At 42.3% G+C, this 17,894-nt stretch overlaps 3 protein-coding genes across 9 annotated transcripts in view; 2 read left to right on the top strand and 1 right to left on the bottom strand.

The window, feature by feature from the left end:
* The window catches only part of LOC127594585 (ras-associating and dilute domain-containing protein-like), a 42,368-nt gene extending 36,765 nt beyond the window's left edge, over positions 1 to 5,603 (bottom strand). For 2 of the 3 annotated variants that reach the window (XM_052056433.1, XM_052056435.1), the window contains exons 1-2: positions 5,183 to 5,602; positions 4,766 to 5,088 (exon numbers count right to left, since the gene is read on the bottom strand). In XM_052056433.1, coding sequence (XP_051912393.1) covers positions 4,766 to 4,890 — 125 coding nt within the window. In that variant the 5' untranslated portion in view covers positions 4,891 to 5,088; positions 5,183 to 5,602. Of the gene's footprint in view, positions 1 to 4,765; positions 5,089 to 5,182 lie in introns of all 3 variants that reach the window. The other variant, XM_052056434.1, reaches the window with a different exon arrangement.
* Positions 1 to 17,894, top strand: part of LOC127594596 (galactokinase-like) — a 239,145-nt gene that overhangs the window by 65,251 nt on the left and 156,000 nt on the right. The gene's annotated exons all lie outside the window — the stretch shown is intronic.
* The window catches only part of LOC127594582 (ATP-binding cassette sub-family C member 3-like), a 57,139-nt gene continuing 53,876 nt past the window's right edge, over positions 14,632 to 17,894 (top strand). For 2 of the 5 annotated variants that reach the window (XM_052056424.1, XM_052056423.1), the window contains exon 1: positions 14,666 to 15,003. In XM_052056424.1, coding sequence (XP_051912384.1) covers positions 14,968 to 15,003 — 36 coding nt within the window. In that variant the 5' untranslated portion in view covers positions 14,666 to 14,967. Of the gene's footprint in view, positions 15,004 to 17,894 lie in introns of all 5 variants that reach the window. The other 3 variants (XM_052056421.1, XM_052056419.1, XM_052056422.1) reach the window with 3 other exon arrangements.

Genomic DNA, 17,894 nt, shown 5'->3' with positions numbered 1-17,894 from the left:
GGTGTAGTGGAGTGCAGAATAAGACCTGGTGCAAGTGCAAGTATCTGCCTTCTAGTGGTGAGTGATGTTATTACAACTTATAACTATGTAGTGGAACCCCGCTGTTTACGGGGCATTTAGGTAGAATAGTAAAAACCTGCATATAATTGATACTAATTGAAACACAATGGAAAAATATATAAACCTAAAAAAAAATCTGCCAACAAAATAAAAATCATATGTGCGGATAAATCCAGTGCAGAGGTACCGGGTTCGATTCCAGCTCCGGCCTCCCTGTGTGGAGTTTGCATGTTCTCCCCGGGCCTGCGTGGGTTTTCTCCGGGTGCTCCGGTTTCCTCCCACATTCCAAAAACATGCATGGCAGGCTGATTGGACGCTCTAAATTGTCCCTAGGTATGAATGTGAGCGTGGATGATTGTTCGTCTCTGTGTGCCCTGCGATTGGCTGGCAACTGATTCAGGGTGTCCCCCGCCTACTGCTCGAAGACGGCTGGGATAGGCTCCAGCACCCCCCGCGACCCTAGTGAGGATTAAGCGGTTCGGAAAATGGATGGATGGATGGATAAATCTCCAGTATACACATTTCCACATAAAATGGGAATTTGCTTCACTCCCCTGCCCGCACAAGAAGATCAACTTGGAACTCTTCAAATATGCATCTGTATGTTCAGGGAAAGCCTTCGAACACAGGTCTCAAACTCAAGGCCTGGGGGCCAGATCTGGCCTGCCACATCATTTTATGTGTCCCATGAAAGCAAATCAAACATGTCAACTTCCATGATGCTTGCTAAAATCTCGACCAAAATTTCAAATTCTCATATGTAATCTCGACGAGGTCAGAGCAGCAATAAAATCACTAAAAAATCACAAGGCCCCTGGAATCTGTGCCATCACTGCAGAGCTGCTCAAATAAGGTGGTGACTCCATGGCCCAGTGGCTCACCCACATCGTTAACCATGTGTGGGTGGCAGAACAGCCCCCCACAGACTGGACCCGAGGCATCATCCTGCCATTCTGGAAGCGGAAAGGCGACAAGCAACTCTGCAACAACTACAGAGGTATCTCACTGCTCTCCATCCCTGGAAAACTGTTCACCCGGATCCTTCTCAACTGTGCTCTTCCTGCCATTCGAAGCCATCGCTGCCCCCAACAGGCTGGCTTTATGCCCAACCGGTCCACTATAGATCACATCTCCGCAGTTAGACTCATTGTTGAGAAGGTCAGAGAGTTTCGGAAGGACCAACATCTCTTTATAGCCTTCATAGATCTCAAAGATACAGTTTGAGACTCTTTGATACATTTGACCACCTCTCCATTTGGAACATTCTGAAATACCTTGGAATGCCACCCAAAATAACCAGTGTTCCAGCGACTCTACAACAACTCAGAGAGCTGCATTTGTGTGCTTGGGAAGGACTCAGAGAGGTTCCCCATTAACAGCGGGGTCAGACAGGGCTGCGTGGCCGCTCCTGACCTATTTAACTGTGTCATTGACCACCTTATGATCCGAGTCCGGGATCAAGTCTCAGGCGTGTCGTTCGGCAACTTCCACCTGACCGACCTTGAATACGCTGATGACACTACCCTGTTCAGCAACTTCCTCCAAGACCTCAGCAGTGCTCTCTCTCCATATACCAAACAGAAGCAGCAAAGCTGGGCCTCCAAGTAAGCTGGCAGAAAACCAAACTTATGTATATCAGTGACGGACCCCACCCATCCCCGCTGTTCTTTGGCAGACACTAAGTGCAATTCATCAATTCCATCATCTACCTGGGCTCCACTATTACTAGCAGTGGCAATCTCAAGCCAGAGATTGACCGCAGACGCGCCCTCGCGGCCGCGGCTATGCAGTCACCGTGGCGGCCCCTCTCGCGCCACCACTCAGTATCCCAAAAGACCAGGATGCGCATTTATAACTCAGCAGTTCTTCCCATCCTCCTGTATGGTGCAGAATCCTGGCCTTTAAACAAGACCCTGGCCAAGAGGATCGATGGCTTTGACAGCAGGTCACTCAGAACCATCTTAAACATCAGCTGGCACCTCCATGTTGCCAACTCAGACCTCCGAAAATATACTCTTCAGCCCCCTGCAACTGGCCGCTCAGAGGCGCATCTATTGGCTTGGACATCTCCTCCAATTACCCCCGGAACACCCAACTCGTGCCATCTTCTCATTCGATCCAGCGACAGCCGGCTGGAAAAGGCCACGCGGCAGACCCCACACCAGATGGCTTGATGGCATCAGGGAGAATCTCAAACACCAGGGCCTTACCCTGGAGGATGCAGTGGACCTGGCTCATGACCGTGGTCATTGGCGGGCCCTGGTGAAGCTGATCGGCTCTACGCACTGTGACGACCCAGCTGAATGAGACTGGGCCTCCGCATCGCAAGATCATTTATTATTATTATTATATGTAATTAATAAGAGACACATTGGAAGCATTTTCTTGGAACCAAACCCCTAAGTACAGTACCGGTAACTTAAGCAGTAGTTGAATAAATTGGTTATTATTTACTTTTTTTAAATTTTGGTTTCAGTGATAACATACAACTAAAATTTGGCCCATGACAAAAATGAGTTTGACACCCCTGCCTTCAAACGACTTCAGTATCACTGTATGTGTAATTTCTGATCAGTCTGTCCGTCAATTCTTAATTTTTTAAAAAGTAGATTTTATCAATCCAACTATTTCGTGCAGTTTTTTTTAAAAGTAGACTGTACATCTACTTCAAAGTGTATCTGGTTCTAGGTTGTTTGATTTCATGCAACTACTTGACAAAATATATATTTTTTTCACTGTAGAAAGATTTATGTCTCCCTGCACTTATTAAACTGTGTTTCAAATGATGTTGTTTTGGTGGGTCAATTCTGTGTTGGAGTTTGGCTTCTGTTACCATCAAGATGAAGCCGATGATGTGGCAAAGCTCGGGCATGTGACCAAGCGAGCTTACTCCATATTGGCAGTTAATCGACTTTGTCTCTACATTTAGCAACTAGTCATCTTTTGAAAAAAAAAAAGGGAAGAGTGACCATCAAATCTAGGGACTTTTTTGTGGTTTTACTTGGAGACTTCTGGAGACTGAAACTTCCTTCACAGAAGGAGATGGACACCCATTTACGTTCAGACTGCAGATGAATGGTGCGTAGCTGCTTCGGCAAAGCCACCACTGACTATATTAACCCTTTCATGCACCCTGGAACCTGATAACAAGATAAGATAAGATAAGATAAGATAAGATAAGATAAGATAAGATAAGATAAGATAAGATAAGATAACCTGTATTTGTCCCACACTGGGGAAATGTATGTGTTTGATTTTTTGATTGATAAGCTGTCCACTGTAGTGACCGCTGTCCCTGAAAGGCTCAATCGACCATTTATACCGCTTGCACAATTGAAATTTCCAAATAACAAAAGATTTAGATGGTTCTTTGATTTCACACTTGATGGGTGTTCACTGTGCAGGCGCTCCAGAGACTCAACAACTGTATCCATATCAATTCAATCAAAAAGGCAGTTTTGGTTAAAAAGCTCCCCGCTTCATTAGATTGGATTGGATAAACTTTATTGTCAAATGTACTGTCATGTGTAACAATGTGTAACAGCACAGATGAAATTTCTTCCCTCTCAACATAAAATAAGAGGAGCCGCTGCGGGTGTCTGTGCCGCTATCAAAAGAAAAGTTAACAAAAGTTTGGGTTTTTTTGTTTACATTTTACTATTAACACTTCTCATAACTTATATTAACACATATGTGATTGTAACAAATATTGGCATGATACTTATAACATTGTCTGTACAGTGCAGCTTGGCAAAGTTTGACCCTGGAACTGAAGAATTCCTGTTGCTCAGAGCAAATGGTCGACAATCAAGGTTCATTTTGAGGCTGGGTTTACATCACAGGTTTCAAGTGACTCCATTTAGATTTGTTTTAAACTCTAATGTGGCCCAATTTGGAAACGTGTCAGCGCCCCAAAAACATGCAATTCAATAGCATCAGGTAAGAATCAGGCCTCTTCCATGAATAATCAGACGTATTGGATGTCAGAATGCAACATGAATGCACGGATCGTGTAAACAGTACCCATTCAATGCTAGCTTGATGTAATAACAGAAAGATAATCAACACAGTAAAAAAAGCATCCCTTTTAAATCTGAACTGAAGCAAACAGCAAACAGACAATGAAAAATGGCCGACATAATGATAGATAATAGATTTGAGGTGATTCGATCATTGGAAAAGCAAAAGAATCAGCAACAGCAGCCATATTCAAGTGAATTTACCATAGGAAATATATGTTGCAAAAACAAGATATATTGAACCCTTTCAGGCCCAGCGGTTACTACAGTGGGTATCTTCTCATGTTATCAGGCTTCAGGGTGCATGAAAGGGTTACTGTTCATAGTGATTAATGTTACTGTCGGGTTTTTGGGGCACATATTCTCTCATTTTGAATTTGATGTCTGCTACACATTCCAAGACATACTTGGGCAGGGGCAACAAAAGAGTGAGAAAGTAGTGGAACGCAAAAAACAAAAACAACAACAACAAAAACAACAAACAAAAACACACACACACCTCGTTGGTAGATTCCACGGGTGAATAGATTAATTGGAAACGAGTGAGTCAGGGTTGGGTATAAAAGGATGGGACATGATTGAAGGTACGTCATTACATCTACAATGTACATTCTCGGAATTTGCGTAACTGATGAAGATGAAGGAATGAACCGCCAAATAAATAAGTAAATAAATAAATAACTTGCCGAAGGGATCCATCACTGGACTTTCTTGCCAGTCTCACAAGACGTCTTTTCAGAGAAGATGTAGAAGATGAAGACAAACCCCTCCGTGGAAAAGAGCGTAATTCCTCATCGTTTCTCAGACTCATCTCGGCACGTTATTTTCAGATTTTCAAATCTGCGTGGGTTGCATAATGTCCTATGAGAGCTCGGCTTCATTCCTGAGATGTTTCACGCAGGACGAGCGACGCAGCGGCGCTCATCTTCTGCCTCGCTCACGCAGATGTTTCCCCGCCCTCGTCCAGTTGTTAGAGCAGATATTTTCTCTCTTTTTTCCCAACTGCACTCTGAAAGATTAAAAGTGGATTTTAAAAAACAGTTAAATGAAAGTACGACCTGTCAATAAAATGTAGTCGGATGTGCTCTCAATTATTAACGAACCTGCTTCCCAGATGTGCGCCCACGATGTAGCCGTTTTGGGATGCACTGAGCGCGTGCGCACACACACACCAGCCATCCAAAATTAAAAGTTGAAAATAAGACAATCCTCTAAAGAGGGCGGTCCATAATTTTAGTTCTGCTCACTTTTGGGTGCTTGTGCCTTACTTGTAAGACTTAATTTCGGGACCAGTTAATACGAGGGTTCTAAAAAGTCAGCCTAAAAGAATAACTGGAAACAATAGAAAAACAAAGAACTTTGCAACAGCTGGACACAGGAAGGAAAATTTGAATAATCAAATGGGCACGTTGCGAAATATCACAACAAATAAGTCAGCATGTGCTCTGTCAAATTGTTAAATATCGTTCAGAAATGACACATGATTAAATTCAAGAGTAAAAGAGTGTTAGAGAATTCGAAGGAGTGAGCTACAAAAACAAAACAAAACAAAAAAGGCGACACACAACAGTAACATAAGAGAAAATAGCTGACGTTTGCAATGTATTTATTATTGGGGTTATGTCGCCACCTAGCGGATATTTGCCGAACATACTATTAATTTGAAGAAACCAGTTAATTTGGGCACGTCCCCGTATCGTTACATTGTAAATGTGTGGACTCTTGATTTCTTTTAGTACCACATTTGTGCACAATATATATATATATATATATATATATATATATATATATATATTATATGGTTCGAATCCCGCTTGGGGCAAAAATGAGCACATAACACAAGCAAGATACTTCACGCTAATGCCTACCTTATACAATGATGAGAGACAATAAAACGAATGACATGCCGGCTCAGACGTCGCCCGGCCAAACAAGGTCTGCGTCAGGTGCTGGGGACCCAGAGCACCTTGATGAAAAATGGGCTACTGGAACAAAGCGGAGATGGGCGAGATGCGATAACATGGCTCTGTTGGAATGCTACTACTCAAGCAACCCTAGTCAGAGGGGTTACATGCAGAGAATGTGGGCTGAATGGTTACTTCGAAACCCACAGTCACGGTTGACCGCGAAACAACTAGTAGCTCAGTGTTCCAACATCCACAAACGGCAACTGCTGTCACAACTTGAGATTGATGAGGTACAACGCAGGTTCCATAGCGAAGGGCCCCAGGCTGCCAGATCAGAGGAGGAGGTCATACAAGAGATTGGGAGGCAATTACCCACCATGGAAAAGACGGTTGGAGGCTAAGATCAAGGCGGCCCGGAAAGATGTGAGTCAATTGACGGAGGCCCAGAGAGGTGTGATGAAAAGGCCGATACCCGAGAGGTACATCCAGATGACCATACCTGAAGCACTCGAAACTGCCAAACAAAGGCTCCAAGCCTTGCCCAGTCGCCTAAAGCGGTACACGAAAGAGAATGAGGCCAGACGAATAAACAGGCTGTTCGCAACACAACCTGCGAAAGTGTACGCTCAGTGGCAGGGTCCTAACAACAGAGCCGACCCACCAAGACTGGAAACTGAAAGGTACTGGAAAGGCATACGGGAGAAGGAGGTTGCACATAACAGCAGTGCACAATGGCTGGTGACCCTGAGAGAGGAGCACAGCAACCTCCCTGAACAGAACCCAGTTACCATAACAGTGGCAGACATACAGGAAAGAGTCTCAGATATGAAGACCTGGTCCACACCTACTGGCTAAAGAAACTCACAGCACTCCATGAGCGCCTAGCAGTACAAATGAACCAGCTGCTGAGGGATGGGACTCACCCAGAATGGCTAACCGAAGGGCGAACGATCCTGATCATGAAGGATCCCTCGAAGGGTGCAGTTCCATCCAACTATCGGCCAATAACCTGTCTCTCCACAACATGGAAGCTCATGTCAGGCATCATTGCGGCTAAGATAAGTGGACACATGGATCAATACATGAGCGAAGCACAGAAGGGCGTTGGTAGAGATACTAGAGGAGCCAAACATCAACTCCTGGTTGACAGAACAGTCGCACACGACTGCAGGTCCCGACGTACCAACCTGTGCACAGCTTGGATTGATTACAAGAAAGCCTATGACTCGATGCCACATCACTGGATCACTGAATGCTTGGAGTTGTATAAGGTGAACAGGACCCTAAGAGCCTTCGCTGCGAACTCGATGAGGATGTGGAAAACCACACTTGAAGCCAATGGCAAGCCACTTACAATGGCAAGCCACTTACCCAAGTGTCCATCAAATGTGGCATATACCAAGGTGATGCACTCTCCCCTCTCTCTCCCCATCGAGGCCCAGATATACCACACCAGACAAGACCCAAGGTGTAGGTTGTGCAAAGAGGCACCTGAGACGATCCAACACATAACTGCAGGGTGTAAGATGCTGGCAGGGAAAGCCTACATGGAACGCCATAACCAGGTGGCTGGCATAGTCTACCGAAACATCTGTGCGGAGTATGGACTGGAAACCCCAAGGTCAAAATGGGAAACACCCATATATATATATATATATATATATATATATATATATATATATATATATATATATATATATATATATATATATATATACAGTATATGTGTAACGGAGTGATATATTGCGTTTATTTAGTTGTGACCCCCGTCCCATATGTGTATATTTTGTCTGAGCAGCACGATTGAATATTGATGACCAGGGCCGCATTTTAGAGTTTCTGGGTTCTTTATGATTGGCTGGCAACCAACCCGAAGTGCGTATGATAGGCTCCAGCTCATCCTGGCCATAACGAGGACACGCCTACTTACGTTACGTACGAAAAAGATAGATTCAAAATTTTCAGTCAATAGACGCCTTTGTCAAAACAAAGTCTTCACTATGATTAAAAACATGATGCGGTATGTTTTGGATGCTCTTTTCATTATCTATAATTTTCTGGTCGAAGGTGACCTTGTTTTAATCTGCCCAAAGAATCTGATTCCAGAATAAACTAACAGTTTTGTTTGTTTGTTTTTTACCTGCCAAATTCCACATTTTTCTTCGCTGGTCTTAAGTAGATGGCACCATTGTTTAAAACTCTCTTTATTTTCATGCATGAAGATATCTCTTGATTGTATATTTTGACACTGACACTGGCCAGCAAGTATTTTTGCCAAATGTTTGTGAAACACTTTTTGGAAAAATGAAAATGTTACTTTCAATCCAACATTTTTTATAAAGTTCAAATCCACCATGATGATGTCTAAAGGCAGATTCTCGTTCTTAACTAAAAAGCTATTTAATGATAACTTTCTATTGTTAGTTGTACGGTTGGTTTTGTTAAACAATACCACTTAGAGTCTACTTAACGAATTTAATAATGGCCTGTGTAAATCCCTGCGCGAGAAGATAAATAGGTTTATTGGGACTTGACTTGACCTAATTTGCCTAAAAGGACACAGCTGATGCCCGAGGTGTTGTCACAAATCTGCACAACATATGACTTCACAGTGGACAAGTTACTATGGTTCGAGTTGATGTACCTGTAGTGCATAAATATAGAGTAGTGACACAAATTCATCTCCCACTGATCAAAGGTCAGTTCTTGTTTTGAAATTGGAAGGAATAGCTTAACGTATGATCATCTAAACCCATGTTGGACAATGAGCAGGGACAGCTGCAGGAAGTACCTGGGGACAAACATAGTCACCGACTCACTGTGCATGGTTTCTGTAAGCATTTTTAAAAATACTGTATATTGTATATTCAATAAAGGATATGTTATTTTTTTAATATAAAGTGAGTTCCCATAAAAACAGTAAAATCTTTTTTACTAGTGTGACTTCATACACGACACTTTCGGTTCCATTGTCAGACACAGTACAAGTCTGGCTTGAGGCGTGTTGTAAATTTAAACGGGGGCGGGTTAAACTAACTTTTGGTATTTTCACAGACTCTTTTAGTTTAAGTCATTATATTGTCATATTCATCCATCCATCCATTTTCTGAACCGCTTTATCCTCACAAGGGTTGCGGGTATGAGGGAGTCTATCCCAGCCAGCTTCAGGCAGTAGGCGGGCGACACCTTCAACCAGTTGCCAGCCAATCGCAAGGCACACAGAGAAGAACATCCACCCGCGCTCACACTCATACCTCGGTACAATTTAGAGTGTTCAATCAGCCTGCCATGCATGTTTTTGGAATGTGGGAGGCAACCGGAGTACCAGAAGAAAACCCACGCAGGGGAAAACATGCAAACTCCGTACAGGGAGGCCGCAGCCGGGATCGAACCCACAACCTCTGCACTGTGAGGTTGACGCACTGACCACTGGATCACCTGGGTGTTATATTGTTATATTGTCATATTTTTATGGTTTAAAAAACCATTGCTTCAGTTCCCTGGGATTAACCTACAAACAAAAATGCTCCACAAAATTAGTAAATTGCTTGTTCAAACGAAAACATTGAGGCGCAAAACTCCACTGCAAGGAAAAAAATAGATGTATTTTGAGCCTCGTAATAGTAGGGCAGAAGTACAGAACAGCTCACTCTGTCACGTTTTGGTTTTGCGGTCTGGCCAGCAGGTGGCATGAGCGGTCTTCCTAGCACACCTGCTGGCAATCGTTAATCAATAGAGACACTATTTAAGGACTCCTACGTTCTACACCTGTTGTGGGAGTATTGTTTATTGGCATTGCTATCCTCACTGTTCCTCGACGTAGTAGCTTTTGACCTCGTCGTGATTTCGTATATAGTTGTCGGTACCAAGTTTTTGAGTAAGTACTGTTTTATTTTGATGATCTGGCTTTTAAGATAAGATAAGATAAGATAAGATAAGATAAGATAAGAAAAGAAAAGAAAAGAAAAGAAAAGAAAAGAAAAGAAAAGAAAAGAAAAGAAAAGAAAAGAAAAGAAAAGAAAAGAAAAGAAAAGAAAAGAAAAGAAAAGATATCCTTTATTCGTCCCACACTGGGGAAATTTACAGCCTCCAGCAGCAAGAATGTATGCAGAAAGGAGAAAGAGAAAAAAAAACCAAACATCTTTCAATTAAATACAATATGAACACAATGGATAAATCGCAGTACTATTTACAATTTTACTTCACATAATTTAATTATTATTATTATTATTATTATGATTGTTATTTTTTATTCATCAGCCTGACAGCAGTCGGTAGGAACGAGCGTCGGTATCTCTCCTTCTTGCAGCGCGGGTGTAACAGTCTCTGGTTGAAGGAGCTACCAAGTGCTGTCAGGGCGGGCTGGAGGGGGTGGGAGGGACTGGCCATCATAGCTTTTAGCTTAGTTAGCATCCTTCTGTTGCCCACCTCCTCCAGAGTGTCAAGGGAGCAACCCAGGACAGAACTGGCCTTCCTGACCAGTCGCTCCAGTCTCTTTCTGTCCCGGGCTGAGATGCTGCCTGACCAGCAGACAATGCCATAATGGATGGCCGAGGCCACCACCGAGTTATAGAACGTCTTAAGGAGTGACCCCTGAACCCCAAAAGACCTCAGTTTCCTGAGTAGGAAGAGTCGGCTCTGTCCTTTCCTAATCAGGGTGTCCGTGTTTGTAGACCAGTCCAGTTTGTCGTTCAGAAGAACACCAAGGTACTTGTAGGAGGTCACCCTCTCGATGTTTTGTGCGTGTACTAGTGTTACATTGTTTTTCGTTCATAGTTTGCGGGGTTTACTTTCCTTTCTTGCCCTTTTGTGCAAACACCTTTTGTTATTCGTTTGGATTTATCTCCTGGTCCTCTTTGTGGACCAGCGCTTTATGTTCTCGCTTATTCTCGGTTCGATTAGGACATTAAATTGTCTTTACATCGGAGACCTGGTTTCTGTCTACGTTTTTTTGGATCCCCCTCCCAAACTCGGTTTAGCCGAGTCCGTAACACACTCACTGAAACATTTCAGAAAGATTTTCTTGGTTGTTTGGTGTCACACATGACCCACCCATTTGTACACAAGCTGTTAAAAATGTAAAATTTCCATATGTCCTCTTTAAAGAGCCCAAAAACTATAAAGAAAACCACTATTTGCACGATAGCATATGTCCTCTCCAAAATCAAATAAACAACTGACAATATTTTACACAAACTGTTATTCACAGAGAACTTTTTTTCATGTCCTAATGAATGTTTTTTTTTTTTCACAAAAACTGAATTGATACAGCATACGATTACTGAACAGATAAAACCTTCCATTTTGAGGCAAACAGATCCAGCACCAGCCTTTGTGTCAACCACGACTGTGTTCTCCCAAATCTGTACCTCTGATACAAGTTTCACTCCGTGAACAATTGTTGATTCATTTATTCCAATACTATGTGACATGTTTTCTTTTAAATCAGGATGGAATCCCACTTAGAACTGGTTATTTTTCATTTCAATTTGATCACTGAAAAGGGAAGACAGGTATGCAACCCCGGCACTCAAAGTTTAAAGTATTGATTGCCTTTGGCACGGGAGAGGGATCCACAAAGCTTCCTCTCCCATTCAGATGTGACGGTCATATGCTGGGAAGTGCTTTTTGAGACAAGCAAAACATTCACGTCAAATGAGGTTAACCGAGCCCTGGGCCCTCTTGAGCCCTAGTTCTATTTTTCTTGTATTACTTTTGTTGTTTTCAGCTATGAATGGGTGAGATGGCATCGTTTTAACCCTTGGGTCCTTCAAATGAAAAAAACCCTAAGTTACGCATTTTACAATTTTTGTAATCATGTATTTTGTGTTATACAAACATTCTTTTTTTTTTTTTTTTTCAAACTCTCAAAATGTTCAGAGGCATCTGTGCCATCCATACATATATAGTTTTTATTAGTTCTTTGGGATTTTTTATTCTTTATTTTTTGCAAATGGAAAAAAAAATTGTGTCTGGAGGTCCCAACCAAGCCCTACTAACAATCCCGACCGGACATATTCATGTAAAATGCATTGGTTTGAAGCCTCCTGCAAAAAGGCAAACTCATTTGCGATCCTCTGGCGCCACCTAAAAGTTGCACAATTGGAATGACCTCAACTCAACAATGTGGCATGCATACGTCTGTCCAAGCGAAAACAAAGCGATTGACGTAAAAAACGCATGAAATGCATGTTTACACATTAGGTTTACGATGCATTCAAAAATATGAATTATAATGAGCCTCTATGGTGCAAATTGTGTAAATTGTGAAGATTACGGAATCAAAACCTTTTTTATTATTGCAGCAATGCCTGAGAATTATCAGCCGGTGACGTCATGAAATTTAGGCCATTTTAGAACCCCCCCATACGTTTCAGCTCTCTCGTGTTTTTCCGAATGCCTTTGCCTTTGATTCAAAGACATAATTTTACATTTATCGCAAGCGGTGGACTACGAGGGTTAAATTTGCAGGAGCATCTGACATAGTAGTTGTATTTTGGTTTTATTAAACATGTCTCGCATGACACTTGAACAAGACAGCACTCTTACACTTCAGGTTCAAGGCTGTGTGTGGAGTTTGCTAGTTCACCTTGTGGTTGTGTGGATTTTATTCAGTGTGTCAGGCTTCCAACCACATTTTAAAGGTGCGCTTTTTAGGTTGACTAAAGACACTAAATGTTTTAACCTACATATGTGAACGTGAGGGTAAATTCACTACCCCTCGATGCAAAAGATGCAAGTTCTGTGTACACCCGATACCATTCATACAAAAAAAAATAATGATTTGTCTTCAACCAAACAGGCTTGGATTGCACTTAAATAAACGTGTGAGTAAAGTAAAACCTGATCATCATTTGTTTGGTGTTGTGCCAAAACATTTTTATCATGTAAAATATGTGCTTTGGCTCAATGAAGGGTGGAAAACACTTCATTAAGTCAAAAACTGCTTCTCGCACTGTTCCATGATGCCCAGGTAAGTGTGTTTGATGATTGCCTGTAATTTTGATGTCCACTGAAATGTGATGCGGAAAAGCGCTTTCCCAGTATGTTGGCATATCGGCATTTGTGGATCCATTCATAGTTGTTAAGGTTATTCTGTGCAAATGGCTCCTTGTTCTACAGTTAACAGTGGTTAAATTGATAGCTAAAGGTCTTGTCACGTTGCATGGTGGTGGTGGACCCCAAAAAGCAGGCAGGAGAGAGGAGCAGGGTGTATTTGAAGATGTGTATTGATAAAACACAGAAAACTAAATCCTAAACAAACAAAGTCCAAAGTAGCAAACAAAAATCATGACTGAAGATAAAACAAAAACAGCAACCAAAGCATGACTCAAACAAACATGACAGTAGCAAAAGCAACAATGACCCGACACCGAGTGTGCGGGCAGGAGTCCTTTTATAGGCCTGATTACCTATGACCAACAGGTGTGCAGCTGCCAGGGGAGCTCTACAGTGCCACCTGTTGGTCCCTAAACCGAATCGTGACAGGTCTAAGGCAAGGTAAGCCAAACAGTTTTATTTCTATAGCACAATTTCTTTTCATCATCACAAGGCAACTCACTCTCCTTTGCCCAACACCTAAAAGCATTCACAAACAGCTAAATAACATTCAAAGGCAAAACAGAGAGAGCAAAATTAGCCTGCTAAGAATTCTATAAAATTAAACACACTTACAAAAAAGCATTTAAAAGCAAAGTAAAGCAATAGAAAGGAGCTTTCTAAAATTACTGTTTCATACATCGATGTGATAGAATATATATTTATTTGCTTATTATTGATATAAAGAGTGTGGTTTTGAAAATAATGAACATTGAATAATCAAGTCATTTGACACACACTGTCCCTTTAAGCTTTAAATCTTTGGCGATTGGTTTAATATTTTCAGAGGTTGAGGTGGGCATAGGTGGAAATGTGTATACAGTAATCTCTCGCTCTATCGCGGTTCACCTTCTGCGGCTTCGCTGTTTCACGGATTTTTTGGGGGTGCCGTTTTTTAATGCTTTTAAACAGTGAATCACGTTCTGCATCCTGATTGGCTAAGGCACTGACCAACGTGAACAGTCTCCCCACCTCGTCTTTGTACATACATACCCCACAATGTCGACGAAACATTCTGCACCGGCAAAGGCACCCAAGGACGCGCTCAAGCAATATTATTTTACAGTACAGTATATCTAAAAACTATTATAGTTATTTGTTGAAAACGTTTGGGTTTTTTTATTCTTGGGCTTGAAAGCAGGTTTTAGTTTTTGGTTTCATTGTATACATAGTTCAGTATTGTATAATAACTGTAAAAAATAAAGCTCACTACTTCACGGATTTCACCGATCACTGGTTCTTTTTGGAACGTAACCCAAGCGATTAACGAGGGATTACTGTGTTGAATTGTAGCAGCGAGTGGCCGTATTTCAGGCAAGTTAAGCTTTTTTTTTTAAACGCACATTAACATTACAGACTGTCCCCTGCCCCAGCCCGTTGGTTTTAGTCTTACTATAGTTTCTAAAAAAACAAACAAACATCTATGTGAAACAACATTCGTGCATTTTGCAATTTGCCACTTGTTTGTGAGAGAGAATAATTGAATGCTACCATGCGTGAACGTGTGTGACGTTTACGTTTGTAACGAAAAAAAAAGAGGAGGAGGGGAGAGCAACCGGGGCATGACCAAAAGAAGGTCACGCCCTTTTCTGACATCTGAAAAGAGACTTCACATTTCGGTGCCGACGCTTTACTTGTGTTCGTCGCCGTCGGCTGAGCGGAAGAGGCACCGCGTTTCCTGAGGCTCTTCGGTCGGTAAAGTCCAGGGCACTCCGCATTTACCTGTCTGTCTCTCTGTCGGTCGTGGGACTGTTGAACCAGTGCTCATTTCAAGCGGTAAAATAAGAAAAACAGGTTGCGAAGAGCAGCTGCCGGACTCACGAAGAGGGTGGAAACGAGTTCTCCGGTGGTTCCTTGCCGGTGTATTCCCGAGACGGACGGAGATGGAGCGGTTGTGCGGACCGGAGCTTCCCTTTTGGGTAAGTTTTCGTTGCTCGGTTGTACACACACAGTAATTACTAGTCTGGGCTCAACCGTTGGCTATTCCTTATACGTGCTGAATGATTTGTGAGTGTTTTTTTTTGTTTCTTTTCTTTGCTTGCAGCCATTCAGATCAGGAACGACCAGCGCTAACTTTACTATTCCATTTCGATAAGGTCCCTGTTGTCAGAACGAATTGCATGTTGTGGTTTTGCCTTTCATATGCAGGTCACCATGCTTTTTTCCTCTTAACTCTTCAGATGCATATTAAGCTGAATTGCTATAAATTCTCTTCTTGGAGATAATATGAAGCAATGCTGTGTTTGTGTGCCATATTGTTTAAAATTGTACATTTTAGGTGCACTGCAGATCCATTAAATGTGGTATAACATGCTAAGAAATGCACAAATGTCAATACTTACGTATTTCTCAACCTTCACTGAGCCAAGTTACGGATATTGTATTAGAAGAATCTCATGGCACACCACCTAACAAAACTAGCACAGAAATGGCATGACTTGGTGAAGTTTGTTTGTTTATTGAACATAAAACATATACAGTAACACTTTGACAGAAAATAAGGTAAATAAAATAGTAAAAAGGAAAGAGAAATCAGTCATCATTCAACACAGTTATTATGTTCAAGGGAGTAGGAAGAAGTAAAGAACTTATCGAGTCCTACCCTGTTTAGATTTTTTCTTGATTTTACTGTTTGGTGCTTTCTACCACCTTTATTACCGATTTGTCTTACTGTTTATTGTGCATGTTAAATCGCTCCACGTACAGCACTTTGTATTAAGGGTGTGGAAAATAATCGATATTAATCGATACATCGATGCGCACGTGCGCGATCCGAGTGCATCGGCTCATTCACTGGGTACGACGCGATTGACGGGTGAAATCGCGATTCATCACGATGCATTGATGGGTATCGGTAAAATCCGATTCAAGCGCCGTTTTATTCATGTTAAACGTCACCTATCTGCCCTTTCCTAGGCGCAATGAATGCACCATCATTGCTTTGCGTTTTGTTTTGAATACGGACGGTAGCCGTGCGTCACATACAGTCCAGGACACAACTAGTGAAACATTCTGGAAGTTAGCGCAAGGGGAGGCGAGGAAACTACTATATTTAATTCAGCCGCAACATTCAAATCTTATGTTTGGAAATACTACGGCTTCGAAAAGAAAGACGGAAAGCTTGATAAAACCTCCGTAATTTCCAAGGAATGTCGCACTAAGAAGCCATACAACGGCAGAACCACAAATATGCAGACCCACTTAAAACGATGGCACCAGATCACCGACAAGTTTCCCTCCCGCTCCCCCGCTTCCATGCCCAGTTCCTCGTCGGACACCGGAGAAACTCTTGGTAAACCAGGTCAGGATCAGAAAAAAATTGCCTCAGGTGCCGGTAAGTGTGGATCTCGTGATGTTAGTTGATGGAAAAGTAGATCTTTGGTCCAAAAAGTTGGACCGGTGGACCCCCCAAAAAATGGCACCCCTGCAGCATATGAATGGACTACCAATAGGTTCCCCGCAACTGAAGCCAGAGGGCAGCCATCTTACGTTGCCACTGTTATTGACAAGTTCTGTTGTTTTTTTTTGCGCTGAAAACACGGTTTCGGTGTGTGTTTTACGATAGGAATCCCTGTACAGAGTAAGGAGAGCATCTTAAAGAAAGAACTTCGCTGTTTGCATCGACCAGTCACAGTGAATTATATTCACTACATCTCCCAGTGATTCTGAAAGGCTTTGCTCTCAGTTTATTGTTGACAGTTCTGACCAATCTTTGAGTAGCACTCAGAGATATACCTCAAGAAGAAAAATTAAATTGCGATCTTATCGATGAATTGTGCAAGTAGCACTTTCGTCAGACTTATTGGTACAACCGTATGTCATACACCAGCCTTCCTCAACTGGCTGACCGCGATCCACGACCGGACCGCCGACCTCCTCTTTCCGGACCCTCGGCAAATTGTATAAAATAATAAATTAGAAAGTGATTTTTACGTTATACATTTTATATTTTTGGACTGTAATCTGCGCATTACTGCGAGCGCTTATTAAAATTATCTGTTGTATTCTTTGCGTGCACAAACAGATGGATTGCAGAGAACCGCAGAAGCGCGACTGTGTGTGTATAATGTTTGACTAACTGGAGACCCTGGCTGAGCAGGGCATGTCGGAGATAACGATGCGCTGATTGGCTCCTCTGAACTTAAGGTGTGCCCATATATAAGCGTCAGCATATACGATGCGCTGATTGGCTCCTCTGAACTTAAGGTGTGCCCATACATAAGCGTCAGCAAGCGTCTATCCCAGTGGTCACCAACATGGTGCCCGCGGGCACCAGGTAGCCCGTGAAGACCACTTGAGTAGCCCGCCAGTGCCTGGACATTGTGATTTGCTAGTAGAAATTATGATTTAAAAATGCAAACATTGGCAGTACTGTGAGACATTTCGAAACACGATCAAAGTCTGACAATTTAAATCATCAAGTATTAAAAATAACACATCCTCATATTATTGAAGGTATTTTGGACAAATATGTTATTTCAGACGTGTATCAATTTGGTAGCCCTTCACACAATCGGTACACATGAAGTTGCTCTCACCCTCAAAAATGTTGGTGACACCTGGTCTATCCCAATACACACACATTCAAAATCATAATAATAATAATACATTTTATTTATAAGCGCCTTTCAAGACACCCAAGGACACTTGGGAAAATGGATAATTGTGTCAGGAAACGGACGCATGCGCGACGCCACAGTGTGCTCACAGCTTCAGCCCAGGAGAGCAGCACACAAACAATTAGACAAGACGAATCGCGGAAGGTTTCGATTGTGTGCAGTTTTGCTGCCGTCTACCCGGGGGTCTTTGC

Source organism: Hippocampus zosterae, unplaced genomic scaffold (assembly GCF_025434085.1).
Source record: "Hippocampus zosterae strain Florida unplaced genomic scaffold, ASM2543408v3 HiC_scaffold_22, whole genome shotgun sequence".
In the NCBI taxonomy this organism is placed as follows: domain Eukaryota; kingdom Metazoa; phylum Chordata; class Actinopteri; order Syngnathiformes; family Syngnathidae; genus Hippocampus; species Hippocampus zosterae.
Note: the sequence above shows the minus strand (reverse complement) of the source record. Positions and strands in the feature narration are given on the sequence as shown.